Consider the following 20,193-nt stretch of genomic DNA (forward strand, 5'->3'; position numbering starts at 1 on the left):
ACAGTAATCACCATGCAAATAAGTACTAGAGTCTGTCTTGTTCAGTATTTTATCTCCAGGACATTTGTAGAGTAATGCTCAATAAACATTTGTTGTAATGAATGTTAGCAAGAAATCAAGTTAGAGAAAACTGTGTGACTCATTGTGCCTTTTAATAAAATCTCCCTGGAAAAGTTACATGAATCCATTGTTTTGAATAATATAAAGTGAGTGACGCCATCAAAATGGTGGCGTGAAATGAGCCTCTGGAAATCTCCCCTGGAATTTACAACAAATTGCACAACTATAACTCCACAAAGTACTCCCTGCACAGAAGACAGAAACGACAAAGAGAGTCACTACTGAATTCACCTAAACGTGGGCAAACTGTGCAAGCAGGGGAGGAGGGAAGGGAACAGTGTAAAGACGGGGCCACGGGCACTGGACGCAGACCTAGCTCAGTGCTCCGAGCTCGCTGCATCCTGGAACTACCGTAGCTGCGGGAGAGGGAAGAACTCGGACTGCTAGGGCTCCACTTATGGCCCACAGGGCTGAGGGGGCAGCATATAACATGGCTGAACCCAATGCTCATGGCAGAGAGCGCAGAGCAAAGACTGAGGGAAGAAGGCTAAAAACGGTGGTTTAAGCCCTCACTGCCGCAAAGAACGGAAAACTTAGGCACTGAGACTAGCCACCCCCTCGCTACTCTCCCAGAGCTCGCCCGGCCCCCACCTGCCCGGTGCTACAAGCGGAACAGTATCAGTGTCAGATCAAAAGAACAAAATATTTGCAGTTCTGAGAACTGTGGTCCGCAGACACAGATTCACAGCCCAACTACTTCCAGCAAAGGGGAGGGAGCTGTGGAAGCAGGAATGGCTGTGTTGGTGATCGCCACCATTGCTCTGGGCCACCTCTCACAACTCACCCCGCCCCTGAACCCACCTATCTGGACAGATCCTGCAGGAGTAAACAGAACTGATAAAACACACGGGCTCTGAATCTAGTGCAGGGAGAGCTTTGGAACTTCAAAAGCTCTCTGCAACCCACACTGAGGCAGTGCCCTATGACCCAGGCAAACTGTTAACAGAGGAGAAGCCTGCCTTCCAAGAAATCCCACCATTGTGTGAGAAACTGAAATAGTTCAGAGAAAACATAACAGTATAGTGTGAGAGAGAGAAAAAGGCTGCAGTCAGAGAGAAAATAAAACATTCTACCAACATATACTGGAAAACGAAAGACCTCTTTCTATCAACCTATTGCAGAACCCACTCCTGTAGATGTCTAGGAAGAGAAGTAATAAATCATTAATTCCAATGATGACCAAGGTAACAAGACAGCTCAGAAAGAAAGTGAAAAGTCTCCAGACAATGAACTTAAAGATATGGAAATATGTGACTTAAATGACAGAGAATTCAAGATTGCAGTTCTGAAACAACTCAATGAGATACAAGAAAACCCAGAAAGGCAGTTTAATGAACTAAGAAACACAACCAAAAAAAAACATGAACATTTTACCAAAGAGATTGAAATTAAAAAAAAAAAAACACAAATAGAATTTCTGGAGATTAAGAACTCAATAGAAGAAATTAAGAATAAAATAGCCATCTTAGGTATTAGAGTTGACCAGATGGAGGAAAGAGTCAGTGACATCAAAGATAGAAACCTGGAAATTACACAGATGGAAGAAGAGACTTGAGACTTAAAAGAATGAAAGAACTCTACAAGAACTTTCCGATTCCATCAGACAGAGCAATATAAGAATAACGGGCATACCAGAAGGAGAAGAAAGGGAGAAGGGAACAGAGAGTATATTCAAACAAATACTCGATGAGAACTTCCCAAACTTGTGGAAAGAACTGGATCCTCAAATCCAAGAAGCAAATAGAACATCTAATTACCTCAACCTCAACAGGCCTTCTCCAAAGCACATTGTAGTGAAGCTGTCAAAAACAATGACAAAGAAAGAATCCTCAAGGCAGCCAGGGAAAAGAAGACGGTAACCTACAAAAGAAAGACCATTAGATTATCATCAGATTTTTCAGCAGAAACTCTACAAACCAGGAGGCAGTAGAACCAAATAGTCAAACTATTGAAAGAGAGAAATTATGAGCCAAGAATAATATATCCAGCAAAAATATCCTTTAGATATGAACGAGGAATACAGATCTTTCCAGGCATACAGAAGCTGAAGGAATTTTCTAATACACAACCTCCACTACAAGAAATACTAAAGGAGTCTATTCAACCACCATCAACAGGGACAATTTCTGGCAACCAAAACATAAAAAGGGAGAGAGCAAAGGCCTGAACCGGAATATGGGAATAGAGAAAGTAAGCGTGCTGAAGAAAATGGAATACTCTAAATATCAAACTTTTCTTACATAAACTTAAGGGTAACCACTCAAAAAAAAAATCCAGAACTGAAATATATACTGTAATAAAAGAAGAAGCAGAGGGGAAAACCATAGAATACCACCACACAGAGATAACACACAACAACAAAAAGGCAAAGAAACAATGGAGACACAGTCTTACCAAAAAACTAAAGATAGAATGATAGGAAATCCTCACATATCAATAATCACCCTAAATGTAAATGGACTGAACTCACCAATAAAAAGACACAGAGTAGCAGATTGGATGAAAAAACTAAACCCAACCCTATGCTGTTTCCAATAGACATATCTCAGCTACAAGGACAAGCATAGACTCAAAGTGAAAGGGTGGAAATTGACACTCCAAGCAAATGGTACCCAGAGAAAATCAGGTGTAGCCATAATGATTTCCGATGAAACAGACTTCAGGGTGAAAAAGATAACAAGAGACAAAGATGGACATTTCATAATGGTAAAGGGGACTATACAACAAGAAGACATAACAGTCATCAATATTTATGCCCCCAATCAGGGAGCACCGAAATATACCAAGCAACTACTAACAGAACTAAAGGGAGAAATTGACCAAAACACAATTATACTAGGGGACTTAAATACATCATTGACAGCTATGGATAGATCATCCAAATAGAAAATAAATAACGAAATAGCAGCCCTAAATGACACATTAAATGAAATGGACATAATTGACATATATAGAGCACTTCATCCTAAAACATCAGACTATACATGTTTTTCTAGTGTACATGGAACATTCTCAAGGATAGACCATATATTGGGACATAAAACTAGCCTCAGCAAATTTAAGAAGACTGAAATCATACCAAGCATATTCTCTGATCAGAAGGCCCTGAAATTGGATATCAACTGCAAAAAGAAAGCAGGAAAAACCACAAATATATGGATATTAAACAACATACTTTTAAAGAACGACTGGGTCAAAGAAGAAATTAGAGCAGAGATCAAAAGATACATAAAAACAAATGAGAATGAAAATATATCCTACCAAAATTTTTGGGACACAGCGAAAGCGGTTTTAAGAGGGAAATTTATATCATTACAGGCCTATCTCAAGAAACAAGAAAAATCCCAAATAAATAACCTCATGTTACACCTTAAAGAACTAGAAAAACAAGAACAAGCGAAACCCAAGGTCAGCAGAAGAAAGGAAATAACAAAAATCAGAGCAGAACTAAATGAAATAGAGAACAAAAAGACAATAGAAAAAATTAATGTGACAAAGAGCTGGTTCTTTAAAAAGATTAACAAAATTGACAAATCCTTGGCTAGGCTCACTAAGATAAAAAGAGAGAAGACACTAATAAACAAAATCAGAAATGAAAAAGGGGAAGTTATCACGGACACCACAGAAATACAAAGGATCATCCAAGAATACTATGAAGAACTATATGCCACCAAATTCAATAACCTAGAAGAAATGGACACGTTCTTAGAAACATATAGCCTTCCAAGGCTGAACCATGAAGAACTGGAAAATCTTAACAGACCAATCACCAGTAAAGAAATTGAATCAGTCATCCAAAACCTTCCCAAAAGCAAAAATCCAGGACCAGATGGCTTCTCTAGAGAATTCTACCAAACCTGCAAAGAGGATCTAATACCAATCCTGCTCAAACTCTTCCAAAAAATTGAAGAAGAGACAGTACTCCCTAACTCATTTTATGAGGCCAACATTACCCTGATACCAAAACCTGGTAAGCACAACACAAAAAAAGAGAACTGCAGACCAGTATCTCTGATGAATACAGATGCAAAAATCCTAAACAAAATTCTAGCAAATCGAGTGCAGCAATGCATTAAAAAGATTATTCACCACGACCAAGTGGGGTTCATCCCCGGGGCACAAGTATGGTTCAACATACGCAGATCCATCAATGTGATACATCACTTAAACAAAATCAAGGACAAAAATCACATGATTTTATCAATTGATGCAGGAAAAGCTTTTGATAAGATACAACATCCATTTATGATAAAAAAAAAACACTTAATAAAATAGGTAAAGAAGGAAAATACCTTAAAATAATAAAGGCCATATGTGACAAACCCTCAGCTAATCTCATAATTAACGGTAAAAAACTGAAGCCCTTCGCTCTACTTTCAGGAACATGATAGGGCTGTCCCCTATCACCTCTGCTTTTCAACATAGTTGTTGGAAATCCTCGCAGATCAATCAGGCAATAGAAAGAAATAAAAGGCATACAAATTGGGAATGAAGAAGTTAAATTCTCACTCTTTGCAGATGACATGATGCTATATATAGAAAACCCTAAAGACTCCAAAAAAAGCTATTAGAAACAATCAATGAACATAGTAAAGTTGCCGGCTACAAAATCAACGTATAAAAGTCCACTGCATTCCTATATAATATAAATGAAATCTCAGAAAAAGAAATTTAAAAAAAGAATTCCTTTTGCAATTGCAGCAAAAAGAATAAAATACCTCGGAATGAACTTAACCAAGGATGTGAAAGAACTATATGCCGAAAACTATAAGACATTTTTTAAAAGAAACTGAAGACATAAAGAAACGGAAAGACATTTCGTGCTCATGAAGAATCAACATAGTTAAAATAGCCATATTACCCAAAGCAATATACAGATTTAATGCAATCCCCATCAAAATCCCAATGGCATTTTTTTTAAAGAAATAGAACAAAAAAATCATCAGATTGGTTTGGAACCACAAAAGACCCTGAATACCCAAAGCAATCTTAAGTAAAAGAACAATCCTGGAGGTATCACACTCTCTGACTCTAGCTTGTACTACAGGGCTACAATAATCAAAACAGCATGGTATTGGCAGAACAACAGACACGTAGACCAATGGAATAGAATTGAGAACCCAGAAATAAAACCACATAAATATGGACAGATAATTTTTGACAAAGAAGCATAAGGCATACAATGGAGAAAAGACAGCCTCTTCAATAAATGGTGGTGGCAGAATTGGAAATCCACGTGTAAAAGAAAGAAACTGGACTGCTATCTATCACCATGTACCAAAATTAATTCAAAATAGGTCAAAGACTTAAGCATAAGACCTGAAACAATAAACTGCATAGAAGAAAACATAGGTACTAAACTTATGGACCTTGGGTTCAAAGAGCATTTCATGAAATTGACTCCAAAGGCAAGGGAAGTAAAAGCTTAAATAAATGAATGGGACTATATAAAATTTAAAAGCTCCCGCACAGCAAAAGAAACCATTGACAAAATAAAGAGGCAACCAACTGAATGGGAGATTTTTGCAAACAGTGCCTCCTATAAGAGGCTGATATCCAAAATATACAAGGAACTCATGAAACACAACAACAAACAAAACAACCCAACTGAAAAATGCACAGAGGACCTGAAGAAACATTTCTCCAAAGAGGATATACAAATGGCAAATAAACATATGAAAAAATGCTCAACATCACTAATCATCAGAGAAATGCAAATAAAAACCACAATGAGATATCACCTCACCCCAGTCAGAATGGCTTTCATCAACAAGACAAATGGTAACAAGTGTTGGAGAAGCTGTGGAGAAAAACAAACTCTCATACATTGTTGTGGGAATGCAGACTGGTGCAGCCGCTATGGAAGGCAACATGGAGGGTCCTCAAAAAAATTACGAATAGAATTACCATATGACCCTCTCCTGGGTATCTACCCCAAAAAATTGAAATCATTTATACATAAAGACACATGCGCTGCAATGCTCATTGCAGCTTTGTTTATGGTGGCCAAGACATGGAAACAACCAATATGTCCTTCGATAGATGAATGTATAAAGAAGTTGTGGTATATATACACAATGGAATACTATTCGGCATTAAGGAAAGATGATATAGGAACATTTGTGACAACATGGATGGATCTTGAGAGTATAATGCTAAGCGAAATAAGTCAGACAGAAAAAGTAGAGAACCCTATGATTTCACTGATATGTGGTATATAAACCAAAAACAACAAAAGAACAAGACAAACAAATGAGAAACAAAAACTCATAGACACAGACAATAGTTTAGTGGTTACCAGAGAGTAAGAGGGGTGGGGAGAGGGAGATGAGGGTAAAGGGGATCAAATATATGGTGATGGAAGGAGAACTGACTCTGGGTGGTGAACACACAATGGGATTTATAGATGATGTAATACAGAATTGTACACCTGAAATTATGTAATTTCATTAACAATTGTCACCCCAATAAATTAAAAAAAAAGAAAGAATTTATGTATTTTAAATTTACATATGTAACATCTTTTTATACAGTAAAACTAAGTCTACACCTTTAATGACTGGGTTTTCTTTGACATCTAAATGTAGCCTCCTAAATCCAAAAAGGATGTTAGTTTTAGCTGCAGTTCATAAACAGCTTATCATTGATACAATTCAAGAACTACATGCATATTTGTTGCTGTATTCATTTCTTAAACAAATATTGCAAAAGATTACGTACAGTGTGAGAAATGTTACCTGAATGCAAAAAAAAATCAAAAACAACCAAACCTGCAAATATCAATTCTCAATGGTAGTTTCCTTGTCTATCATTAAAATAAATGTCAACGTCTTGTCCACTTCCAATTTTGCTGAATGCCACGCACTTACACATGAGCTATGATTCCCAATAACCAGTTACATTTTCGTATCATTTCTCAATTTTTATCCCATCTCCTAAAATCATGATTTATTTGAAAATTAAATATAAGAACTATTTACAGACCTCCATCCATCCTTCTGGAGATAACTGAAGGCTCCATCAACAACACTTGCAAAGAACTGTCCTCCAGTGATGAAGAGGGTATTAATGGTGACTAATCGACCTCTTAAATTGGGTGGTGAGACCTCGGCGATGTACACTGGCACTGTCATAGAAGCAATGCCTGTAAAGAAACAACGAAAAGTAAACATAAGACATTTATTCAAGATTCCTGTTGTTACAGGTATTAGTGCTAGATTATGACATACACACACATATACACACATGAGCTTAGTTTTCTACTTTAAACAAAGGTTTACCACATATTTAATGACTGTTTATATATAACTAGTGACCACTGCAGATAAGAAATGTATGTGAGACACCAATTTTTGAGTATCATTTTTCATATTATCACTTGAAAGCCTACAAATGAAGTACCTCTAGAGATCTCATATAACTTTAGAAGGCATATAAGTATGCTTTATAACTTTATAACTTTAGGGCTAAAATAGGAAAATGTTCTCTCTAGAATTATTAAAATATTTTAGTCTGTACAGAAATGTAATTAGATGATGGTGAACATAAAAAAAAAAAATCTCAGAATATCTCTTTACTATTCAAGCTCATCATGTCCAGTAGACACATCAAAACTATTAATTGATATACTAATAAGAAATCCATATATTAAATCACCTTATTCAATTGGCTAGGTGTACATTTCAGAAATAGCTCACAATGAATAGTACTTTGGGAATTGACCGTTTTCAAAAGCAGGTGATCTTAACTGTAAAATAGATGGTTTCATGGCTAAGGTGTATTTATTAATACCTGCTTTAAATTTTTTTTTTAATCTAAAATCGGCACATAATCTATGGTAGCAGTTCTCAAACTCCACTGATCACTAGAACCACTTACGTTTGTTTGTTTAATAAAGATGCCCTCACTTCACCCACCGGAGTTAACTAGAAAACTACAGAGGTGGGAAATGGGCCTGTCTTAAAAATCCTCCAGGTGATCCTGCATACAACTACAGTTCTATGGTACACAACTCTGAGCCAATGCAAAATTATCTCTTGAAGAAAATCTTGGCCCTGCTGGCCATGTGTAGCTCGCTTCCAATTTTTAACCTATAACTAATATCTAATCACGACTTACCAATAGCTCAGTGAAAAAAATTAAGCAGGATTGCCTAAGAAAATTTAATATTTTTACATCTGTAGATACTATAAATTGATATCGAGATGAAACAAGAACATCAATGGGTTGTATACTAGATCCACATATAATTGCTTTTAATGAATTATCTGTATGATGCCAAAGAGTACGTTGCCTGTATGGAAGGAAGTAACACTGAGACACCTATTGCTGTGTTTTTTGAACAAGGTCTTTTGAAGGAACTACTGACCACATTCTGGACCACAAGAGACAGTACTCTCTAGTTTCAGTAACTGCAATAGTTGTGCTTCTCAATAACTGAGTTATGTTTGTTTATTGGTGCTATAAATCACTACCGACCTTCCTTTAGGTAGGCAGGAAAAGAGGCCTACCTCTACCAAATGTTTAAGACTTCCTAGTACTTATTCTGTGAACTAAAGTCCCTCCTGAAGCCCCAGTCATCTCCAATGTCAGGTATTTAAAATACATTTTTATTTTCTTTGACCTATCTTTGAGGAAAGCAAATAAATACATGGATAGACAAGATTTAAGTAATATATATCTGCTTCTGGAACATTCACTTTATTGGTGTAGAACTGTTTGTAAGTAGTTATTAAGTATGCACACAAGTCAGATCACTAAGTCTCAGGACCATACACTCTTTAGTTTTTACCACTGTTATGTAGTGCTTGTCCATATGCGGTGATGAGGAAAAGTATCTTATGATTCTATGAGCATCTCATGGTTTTATGAGCTTCATAAAATCATAAGCATGTGTTAGTAGACAAAGTACAAATAGTTTACAAATAAATCATCACTTAAACAGCTGAAATTTTCCATGTGACTGCTAATCAACTTAATAGAATAGCACAGACCACCCTAAACTGGCGTTCACCTAACTTGGAAACAGGAAGCATTTGCAGCAAATGTTAACAAGTTACTTGTATATTCTTTTTAGTTCTTTTATGATTAAACTTTGAAAACTCAGGCAATAGTAATTCATCATTTGGACTTCTTTTTCTGCTTTGGTCTGGCTGTAAAGAGGAATTCAGTTTCTCTCTATAGCCAGAGATCTTTATTCAGTGGCTGGCCCACAGATTTGAGTATGTGAATCATGGTTTTAGGCAGCACATGCTCACCACAAAGCCCACAAATTTTTACTTGATAGGAAATGCAGAGATGTCCCCAGGCCCTTATAAAGCTTGATCACTAAAAATAAACAGTAGGACACTAAAAATTAACAGATAATGGACAGAGGGAAATGACCGAAGAACTATACTCATAAAAAGACAGACTCACTGGATTTAAAATTGGAAAGAATCCAAAAGATCTGTTTAATAAGTGCTAGCACTGTTACAACTGCTTACACTCTATTAGATATTTCATAGAAACTGACTGACTGACCACCACAGATGAGGGCAGGCTCTGGGTTTAAATCCCGGCCTTGCCACATACCAGCTGGTCAAGTCTGGACAACTTAACTTTTCTGACTCTCCAGTTCCTCATCTATATTATAGAAAGAATAAAAGTAATTCTTTCATAGGAAATGGGAAAACTCAGTAAGTTAATAAAACGAAGCCGTTAAACTTGTGCCTAGCATACAGAAAGTAGTCAACAATATCAGCCTGTATTTCTATTATTATATCTCTGGTTAGGAGGCTTTTCCAATCCAGTTTGACCTGTGTTATGTGCTGGGATTATCAGGATGAGTATAATAAAATAAGGTCCCTTCCCTAAAGAAAGCCACACGCAATCCCTACTCACAAAAACATGCAACCAAAATCTTTCCAAATAACATAGGAAGGGTCACAGTACAGCGATACACTGAGTCCCATCTTTTAATGCCGACACCGCTGCATGCTGACCGCATGGTGGTCACGAGGAAAGGCAGTGCAGACATTCTGCAGAGTAGCGCATGAGCTTAAGAAAATACGAAATGACAGTATTTTCTCAGAGGTCACACAGAAAGTGTGAGGCAGACTCTGTGTAGAGAGGGGGTGTGAGGGGCAGACAGCACAAATCATGGAAGCAGCATCTATTTATCAGTGAACGTTCATGGAATACGTGATGTGAGCTGAGCACTGTGCTAAGCACAGGGGATGATAGAGTGTCACAGAAGAAAAACATGCCCTCTACCTCATGGAGCTCAGGGGCGGCTCGGCCAAATGTGTTTGAACAAGCAATTACACGTCCAGTGGGATGGGTCTCACCAAACGGGAAGTGTGGGAACTACCAGCCTATGGCAAAGGCACTGGATGGGGATTCAGAAAAGCCTTGGATGATGTCATATTTAAGGCGAGATCTGGTGAATGAATAAGCTAAAGCTAGATGGGGGTGTGGAGGGTGAGAGATACTTTAGAGAATAAGATTAGCTTAGACAAAAGCCTCGAGTCAAGAAGAAATGCATCATGTTGAAGGGTACTATTTCTAGAGACGTGGGCAGAGACCAACCAGACTACAGAAAATCTTAAAGCTATATGAAGGATTTGGTACTCAGAAACCTTTGAATAGTTTAAAGGAAGAAAAGTCAGTCAGGTTCATGTTTTTAAAGGATCCTTCTGGTTGGAGTGTGGAAAATTGACTGCAGGGGAGCAATGAATACAGTGGCAGCACTGAAAGTAGAGTAAAAAGGAGAGATCCTATAATTATGTATTTTGTATCTAGGCCAAGGAGAATTTGGATAAAACTTGTGAAGGATGAGGAGAGGAAGAATTTAAGGATGATGTTCAGATGTCCAGCATAAGCAACTAAGAGCCTGATGGGTTCTTTGTACAAAGGTAAGAAACACTGGAAGAGAAGCAACTTTGGAGGAGAAGCAACTTTGGGTGCACCATAACAAGGTCAAGTTTTAGACAGATAGAGTCAGAGGTGCTCTGTGAAATATACAAGTAGACTACTCCATAAGTGTGCTGAGAATATAGATTATTTACATGCGAATATCCCCAGCCTCTTTCTCTTCTCCTATCCAATAAGAGTCTTTGCCAAAATAACCAATCTCTCCTTCCTTTTCATCTTTAAGGAGGGAAAATCTGGTTTCTGTCAACCTAGTTCTTGAGCTGTTTTCACGCTAGACAAAAAAAAAAAAAAAAAAAAAAAGATGGAGATAAAAACATGGGTCAAAGACCTGGTTTGTCAGGAGTTCAAATAAAAAAAGACTGGACAGAGTTGTGAGTGAGAGGCTCAGGGTCAGTATGGAAAAATATGGGAGCTTATAACACAGGGACTGACTGAGACTTGACTGGGAATGTGAGAGGTAACCGATTCTAAGAAATATTGATGAGGTATAATGTACATGCTATTAGATTCTTTAGACAAAAGTAGTACTACTTTTCAATTGCTCTTAGTTGCTGAACTGCATTTCTTTAAATGCAACTCCAAACTGAGGCTGGGCCAGGTAGGGCTTGGGAGTTATACAAATACCTGGAGCTCAGAAGACGGTTCTGTGTGACTGGGGCACATAACTGAAATCATGGGAATGGAGGAGATTGCTCAGAAATGGAATATGAGAAAAATGCCTAAAACTGATTTCTGAAAAATTGCAATATTTAAGGAAATTCTGGAGAAAGAAACTGAAACGAAATGACCAGCACGCCGCTACCTTATCCTTGAATACTATGTTATTTCTAAAGTCTTTTTGTGTTACCATTTTGCATTATTATGTAAGGTAATCCTATCGATGAGTAGGCAGGACAGATAATCATAATCATCCCTTAGGAAAGGTAAAGAAATCCAGCCTCAGAGACAGACAAGAAGAGACTTTCAGAAAGTCACATAGGAAGTTAATATCAAAGTAGTCCTCACCAATTTGGGTCCCCTAGTCTTTGTAATGTGCCATTCCAGGACTGAGTGCCATGCCTGTTTAGAAAGTGACACTTTGGAAATCTCTCAGAAACATTTCCCTTTTTGGCCTCACTAAATTAGTTACCACACATTAACTAGGGGCAGAAGGGTCTGGTCTCTTCCCTGCCCCTATTGCTGCTGTGTGACTTATTGGCACCAGGGGTCATGTTAAAGAGTGCAGATGAATTACTCAGAAAAATGAGAACTAAATGTGATTAACTGTATAATTTCGAATTAGACAAGTTTAAATCCATAAAACTGCTTTGTGAAAATGGAGAACGATGAAAGAATGCTGATAATCAGGAAGAGTAGTAGACTCTGTGTTCACTATATTCACATCCGTTCAACATGCAAATGTTGCAGACCCTGTTAACCTGCCTTGTAATCAAAAAAACAACCCAGGCAAACCATAATTTATGGATTTCCAAACATGACACCCACTTATGAAAATCCTTGGACATTAAAACTATGTTACCTCAAAATCTCCTTTCCACTTTAGAGAAACAAAGGAATTCTGTCCTTAGACAAAGCTCACTTTTCTAATAAAGGACAGTTAATATTGTATGAATTACCCCAAATTAATTATGTGCTCCATAAATGGATGCAATTAATGATATTTAAAGTTTAGCAGATTCTATGAAGAACTTTAGATTTTTTTCCCTATTCCAATGAAGGAGTTCAGGGGTTCAGAACAGGCCTCCCTGAGATGTGCCACTTTGGAATGTGAATTATTTTGAGCTAGCAGCAATTGCGACCTTGAGTTAAAGAGAAATTTTCACGTCTCCCTTAAAAGAATTTGAATTAAGGGCCTTGTCCATATTAAGAGTTATTACCAGAAATAAGTTTTTATGACTTAACAATAGGGCAAACATCTAATTACTGAACATCTGCACATCTGCTCTTATCGTCCTTCAAATGACCTTCTCCCCTCTGAAGCCCCAGGGTGCCTTACCTCATCATTAAGCTCAGAATGTCACGTATACTTCATTTTAACTTTCTGTTTCTAAACCCCTCATGCATGTGGGGTCTCTGATTCTCTCATGTATATGGGGTTCATATATGTATGTATGCAATTAAACTTGGTTATTTTCTCTTGTTAATCTGTCTTACGACAACTTAATTATTAGATCATCCAAAAGAACCTAGAAGGGTAGAGAAAACTTTTTCCTCCCCTATACCAATCACTAATCAAATAAAATAAATGTCTGATTAAAAAAAAACAAAGTCTTAATCATCAGACTAAACTTATGACTTGAAATTAACAAAAGGAATTTAGTGGCACAAGTTCCTGTTAAGGGCTATTAGAGTAAACGTAACCACCCAAAGCTGTGCTGGTTTTGCTTCTAAATATTGTTTAACAGTTTGACACAAGCAAAGTTTGTTTCTTACAAAATAAAAGGTCTACATCAATGAAAATGCATTATCATATTTGGCTCAAGGAGTTTCACCAGAAAATTGTGCCTCAGACGACAACAGCAAAACTCGATTCATACTCTCATGCTGCCAAGCTGATTCTCCATGAACAGCACAAAATGCTCTTGAGCGCAGAAGTTGCCTTTCAAAAACTGCTGGAAGCCCTTTTAAAGCCCTGAGTCAGAAGTATAAATAATTTCATAACCAAATAGCATTAGAAAATCCTGTTGCGATGGGTAAATACCCATGAATCACAGCAGCCTCTCAGCATGATAACCCAGACAGCAACTAATTAGCTTCTCAGAAGCACATGAAGCTACCTTTTAATAATAACGCTTCTTGAACAAGAAGGATTATGATGTCCTAATTTCATTTTATAAATTCTTGCCCCATGATTTCTAAAGAATTTTAATAAAGAAAAGGAGAATCTGTCTAAACAAACAGTATCCCTCACTACATTTGTTTCAGTTTTGCCGTCCTGCCCAGGCCAGGTATATCTGCATTCTTCTAAGTAATCAAGTATCTACAGTGACCAGGTTATTAACATTCTAGACTTCAGTTTTTGGTTTTGGTTTTTTACCTAAAAATAGGGCCTTCGACACTCACAAAAACTGCTGGGCAACTTCAGAGAGCAATAAGCCCCAAAGTGATGAAAATATATATAACACAAAATGTCTGTAGCAGAAGAGCCAGGTTATAAGAAAGATTCCATCTATGGGGATAACCAGCAGAGGTAATGTTCTATGGTGTTTAAAAGTTAACAGAGCACGACAAACATGTCATCAGCATTTCAACTCAGTGCAACCTTTCATGGGCTAAATGACCTTTATATTACTTGAGACTATTCTACTGATCTGCCCACATCCTTATCTCCCGGTAACTTCTCAGTATGACTGTATCACATTGCTTCTCCAAGCAGGACTACAAGCTCATTCATGATCCTATCTCACATATCTTCTGCAATATAACTTGCCTAAGTATCAAGCACAGACCTTGTTGATTAGTATTTTGGGATGTGTATACCAAACCATATCCTTTTAAACTATTGTTGATTGGTTTTTAATACTTAAAAACATTATTCATTAAGGAAAATTCAGAAACCATAGATAAAAATTAGGGTAAATAAAATAACCTACAGGTAAGAAGTAAGTAAGAAATCATTCCACCTATTGATAACCACTATTAAAATTTGGTTATAATTTGCAGTATTTTTTCCGTAAGTCTGTAGCTTTAACTCATTATATTGTGAATATTTTCCTTCTCTTTAAATACTCTTTTCCAAAAAGGGATCTCAAACTTCTTACATAAGCTAAGCAGGTACCATGAATATAGACGCCGACTGAGTATAAGATATAAGGTATTATGCTGATTACATAACAACTAAGGTACAACAAACTCTATAGGCCAAAGAAAACAGCCAAACAAGACACATCCCTATGTAGCCATGTACAATAACCTGAATACCTGGATACTTGTAGGTTTGGTACCCTTGTAGTACAAGATCTTTTAAAGTAACAGTGTAATATTTCAGTATTCAGATAAAGAGGAAAGAAATGTTCCTAGCACACACAGAAGAAGAGGCAGGAAAAGAACAGAGGAGGAAAGAATTTCTTGATAGGAGAGATGGCAAGTTAAGAAATTCATACATATGTAAGAAATTTCTTAAATTTTGGAGGCTATAAGGGAAAGATAGCATTATAAAATGCTGCAGAAGCAGTATGTTTTTACACCTCACAAATGGAATGCACAAAGGTTAACAAGAAATCAATGTTTTCCTCAAGGCAGTAAATCCAGCACACAGGAACATAAGTGGTGCTTTGTCACATTTAGTTCTATGTGACATCTAAAGGTAAATGTTTAAGGACAACAAACAAAGTGGAAATAAACAGGAGATAAAAGGCTGTGAATCATCTAAATATAGATTGTAACTGAATAAGTATAGATAAAATACACAAGAAACGTGTACAGCATAAGTCCTGGGCTAGAATTTGGTTGTAGAAATATTTATGCAATAGATATTAAAGGCTGAGAAGTAAAATAGAAGGAATCATTAAAGGAAATATTGACATAGCAATATAATATATGCACACACATCTTCCAAAATGTTTAAGCTGTTCTTCAATACAAGGTCTGCCCTTGCCTAAAAAGCAGGAACAGAGAGCCATGAGGAGGGAACGTGCTTAAATTAAAACACCACACAATGAAATTAAACAGGGAAATGGGTAAGGAAGGACTGCAAGAACACTAAAAATTTACTAGCAGAATATGTAAATAATTACAGAAGTAAACACCATACTGGAGACAGTAAATAACAGAAATGAAGCTGTGTAAAATTTGAATCAGTGTGGAACATCAATTTGATATGCTCTCCAATAATGGAAAGTAAAGGAAATTAAAATGACACAAGATACTGTTAAAAAAGAAACCATTATAAAAGAAATAAATAGGCCCAGAGATAGGTAGTAACAGCTAGACACATCCTGGGAAATTTTCTGATTTGCACAGTTAACAAAAATTAATTACTTTTTTTTTTTAATGCATAGGGCAGAAGAAAAAAAACAGCTTATCTACAAAATAATAACCAGGCAACATGAAATACCATAAAGCAAAAACTGCAGACATCTAGGAGGGAATGTGATCCAAGTATTTTGTATCACCCACGTGTGTAATTTCATAACCAAATAACATTAGAAAATCCTGTTGTGAAGAGTAAATATCAGAAGATAAACGACCCATTTACTATTTTTCAAACAGCCTCTAAATCAACTCCAAGATTAACAACAAAAACTCTAAGAATTGGGAAGTTTCAGTATAAACCACTCAGACAATCTGCTCCTCACTTTGGACTGTTTGGAAATCTAGCTAAATACCTGAACCACTGAGTGTTCGCTCAACCATTCTTCTTACGGCTCCTGCCTTTTCTCATTTCTCACTAACACATTTCTGGAGCTAGCTAGATAGAATTTCTTGGCTTGTCTGATAACCACTTCAAAGCATTAACCGGTCTTTTTCTGTTCCAGCACTTGGTAACAATAGCTAAACATTTTAATTTGTTAGAACACTATTAATAATTTAAACATTTTTTTCTACTTATTTTTTAATGTTCAAAGAAGCATATATTCTTAGAGCAACATAATGTCCATCTTCATTACCAAAGATCTCTATTAATGATTTCCTGTGTCTCTAACAAGTAGACAAAATTACACTGCCCTCTGAGTTTTTTAAAGTGGTAAAAATCATACAAGTCACCCAACAGGTATTATTTTTCCCTGCTCTTCTAATATTATCTTTCCACCTAGAGCATATAAATATTCCTATGATGCTTACATTTAAAAATCAGTATAAGTAGTAAAATCTTTACCAAGTAAAAATGAAGAGGAAAAAGGAACATTTTTTTAAGATCTACAAACAATGACATACAATGTACTTTCCCATAATAATCACTTGGTAATCATGGGAATCTATCTATAAGAAAATTGTAGATATTTGATGAGGAACATAGCCAAGTTAACTTCCATTTCCTCTTATTTTATTACTATAAAGTAGGGAATGATTTTCTACATGAATATTTTTTCTACTTATTTTCCAAAAACTTTCGAAATAGAAAGTGAAAAAGTCTGTTAAAGAGCTATGGTAAGAATGAGAAAGAACAATACTAAAATGAAAAACAAAGTCTGCTTTTAGGAGCTCTAGTTACATATCATCTGGCTTTAAGAAAGCTAGGTCTCACTAATGATAAAAGGGAATGGAGTGAAGCAGAAAGGGAAAATCTTTAGGTTCTCTTTAGCTTACAGTCAAAATTATTTTAATGGACAAATTTCATATTTTGTTCTCCGGTACACCACGAATGTATACATAACTAAAAAGATTTTTTTGATTGATTCTTTGAAATGTTACCAACCAATCATGGTAAAACATTTATCAGTGTTTTATAATGCTATTTCTTCTTGTAGGGTCTAAAGAGAGTATACTGATCCTTACCATTTATGAAATGTGATAAGCAAGACGTCATAACTATGGCTTAGTAGCCATAACTATGGCTAAGTAGTACTCTTAAAAATAGACTCAAAGTGATACAACAAATAATGAACAAGACTGTTAAAAGGGCAGTACCATCTCTCCTAAGGTGGCTTTAGCAAGAGATAATTAAAATGAGCCCCTGTATTACTCTCCACGGCTTATAAACATCTCTTCACTCTAAATGTAGGTCTAGTGGCAGCTCTGACTCAATCAACAGAACCAAGCTCTGGCACAAATTAGCTGGCATTAATGTTGACATTATTTCTTATTTTTGTTCAAGCAGTTTTGAGACTCTGACAGCCAGAATAAAAGTAGTGATTTCCAATTATCTGACAAATGATGAGGAAAAGTGATTCACCTAAAGATGAATAGATAACAGATAAATAATAGATGGTAAATATACCGTGTTTCCCCAAAAATAAGACCTAGCAGGACAATCAGCTCTAATGCATCTTTTGGAGCAAAATTAATATAATACCCGGTATATTTTATATTTATTATATTATATTATATTATAGTATAGTATAGTATAGTATAGTATAGTGTAGTATAGTATAGTATACCCAGTCTTATAGTAAAATAAGACAGGGTCTTATATGAATTTTTGCTCCAAAAGACGCATTAGAGCTGCTTGTCCAGGTAGGTCTTATTTTCGGGGAAACATGGTATATGTGACTATCATTTTCTAGTATTTATTTTACAAGTTCTTTTAATTCCTTCACTAATCACTCTGAAAAACTTTTAATTTTATCCTAAGAAATGGGATAAATCTATACATTTCAATAACTAAAAAATCCCCCTGTGAAATTTTGTAGATTATTGATAGTTCTACTATTTGTGACATTTCACTTTTAAAGCCAAAAGATGGAAAGCTCAGTTCCACGACTACTTTCTGGAACTTTCACAAACAACTTGCCCCAATATTTACTTGAAACCTAAATTTGTTTTCCCATTGATAGACAGGAGAACAAGGAGACATTCCTGCCAACAATTCAATGAAGCATAATTCTACATCTAAATTAGTATAAAACTGAAAAAAGCAGCTGCTATGCCTATTCACAATCACACAACAGCTGCAAAGAGTTTTATTCTTTTGCTTCCAAGTCAGTACACCAAAACCCTCTTGCCCAGGCGCTTGCCAGCAACTTCACACTAATTGTACAATTGCCATAGCAATGAAACAACCATGGCCACGCACGTTCATTTGGACTACCAAGCCTGGGCTATTTAAAACTGAAAGGTGACTCCAACATGAAAGTCATAGAGGATAGACTAATTAATTAAGGTGTGTAACTCCAAGAATGTTAAAGATTGATTTGACTTTGTTTGATTCAGCTTACCTCAGAAAAATAATGAATATGTAATTTCATGAATTTTTTTTTCCATTTTGAAAAAACTAAATATCATTGCTTACACAATATATCAAATATTGGGTTATTTTCCTCCAGTGGACTTTGAAAAAAATCTTCAGTATCAATTATAAATATACTTTAAAATATCAGTCCACTTCTCACAGCAGAAAGGTCTTAAATTTTTAACATATAACTTTCAAAGTTATTTTGATATATTTCAACCTAAATAAAAATACCTAATATGGAGTAACTATTTATTGATGAAGAAGGAAGGAAATGATAAAAATGACAATAATTCTAAAAAAGTCTAATGGACTCCCAGAGTGGAAGGAATTTCTTTCTCATGACCAAGAGAACCTCATTCCAGGTAAGTGTCCCACAGCTTTCTACCTTATTAAAATTACCAAAATATGAATCCATTACAAGCCAGTTACATCTCATAGTAATATCTCAGTATATTAAGTTTCCATCACAATAAATACAGTAAAATATTTAATCAAGACTCTCAATAAATATTCCATCAAGGATGCTAGTCAAGGTTATCACAAAATGTTAGTGTTAAAGTGTTAGTTAAAGTGTTAGTGCTGAGAAGCAACATGAAGTATCATGGTGAATCATTAGTCATGTTACTAGAAAACTTTCAAAAACCTACAATTTAATGGTTAATCAATTAAATCAAAACTTATTAAACTTCAATATAAAATTATTTAAAAGAAAAATTAAACTTTTTTCTTAAAATCAAATAATACTTATTAAACACTTTAAAAACCAAACAGTGATAAACAAAACAATTCCCAATTTCTTATTTATAATTCATACAGCAAATATTGTGTATGGTCTATATAGATGATACCAGAAAGTTGTAATACTCAATCTTGAAAAGCTTAAAATGTAACTACTAAAAAATGAAGAAGTAGATTACTAATATTTAAGTGAGACAGAAAGAAAATGAAGCTAACTCTAGTCTATGGTAGGCTTATCAGGAACAGGATTATCAACGTGAAAATAAATCACTGAGATTATACAATAATTATATAATAGTCGCCCCTTACCTGGGGTTTTGCTTTCCATGGCTTCAGTTACCCACAGTCAACCATGGTCAAAAAACATTAAATGGAATATTCCAGAAATAAACAATTCATAAGTTTAAATTGTGTGCCGTTCTGAGTAATAATGTGATGAAATCTCAGGCCATCCTGCTCTATCCCACCGAGAAGGTGAATCATCCCTTTGTCCAGTGTCCAGTGTATACTCATTAGTCACTTAGTAGCCACCTTGGTTGTCAGCATATAACAGTATTGCATCACTTTTGTTCAAGTAACCCTTATTT

General features: G+C 35.8%; 1 protein-coding gene across 1 annotated transcript in view; it reads right to left on the reverse strand.

The window, feature by feature from the left end:
- Positions 1-20,193, reverse strand: part of SLC2A13 (solute carrier family 2 member 13) — a 311,261-nt gene that overhangs the window by 256,472 nt on the left and 34,596 nt on the right. The window contains exon 2 of the mRNA XM_081061327.1: positions 7,105-7,264. Coding sequence (XP_080917453.1) covers positions 7,105-7,264 — 160 coding nt within the window. The remainder of the gene's footprint in view (positions 1-7,104; positions 7,265-20,193) is intronic.

The sequence above is a fragment of the Rhinolophus hipposideros genome, assembly GCF_964194185.1.
Source record: "Rhinolophus hipposideros genome assembly, chromosome: 9".
Classification (NCBI taxonomy): domain Eukaryota; kingdom Metazoa; phylum Chordata; class Mammalia; order Chiroptera; family Rhinolophidae; genus Rhinolophus; species Rhinolophus hipposideros.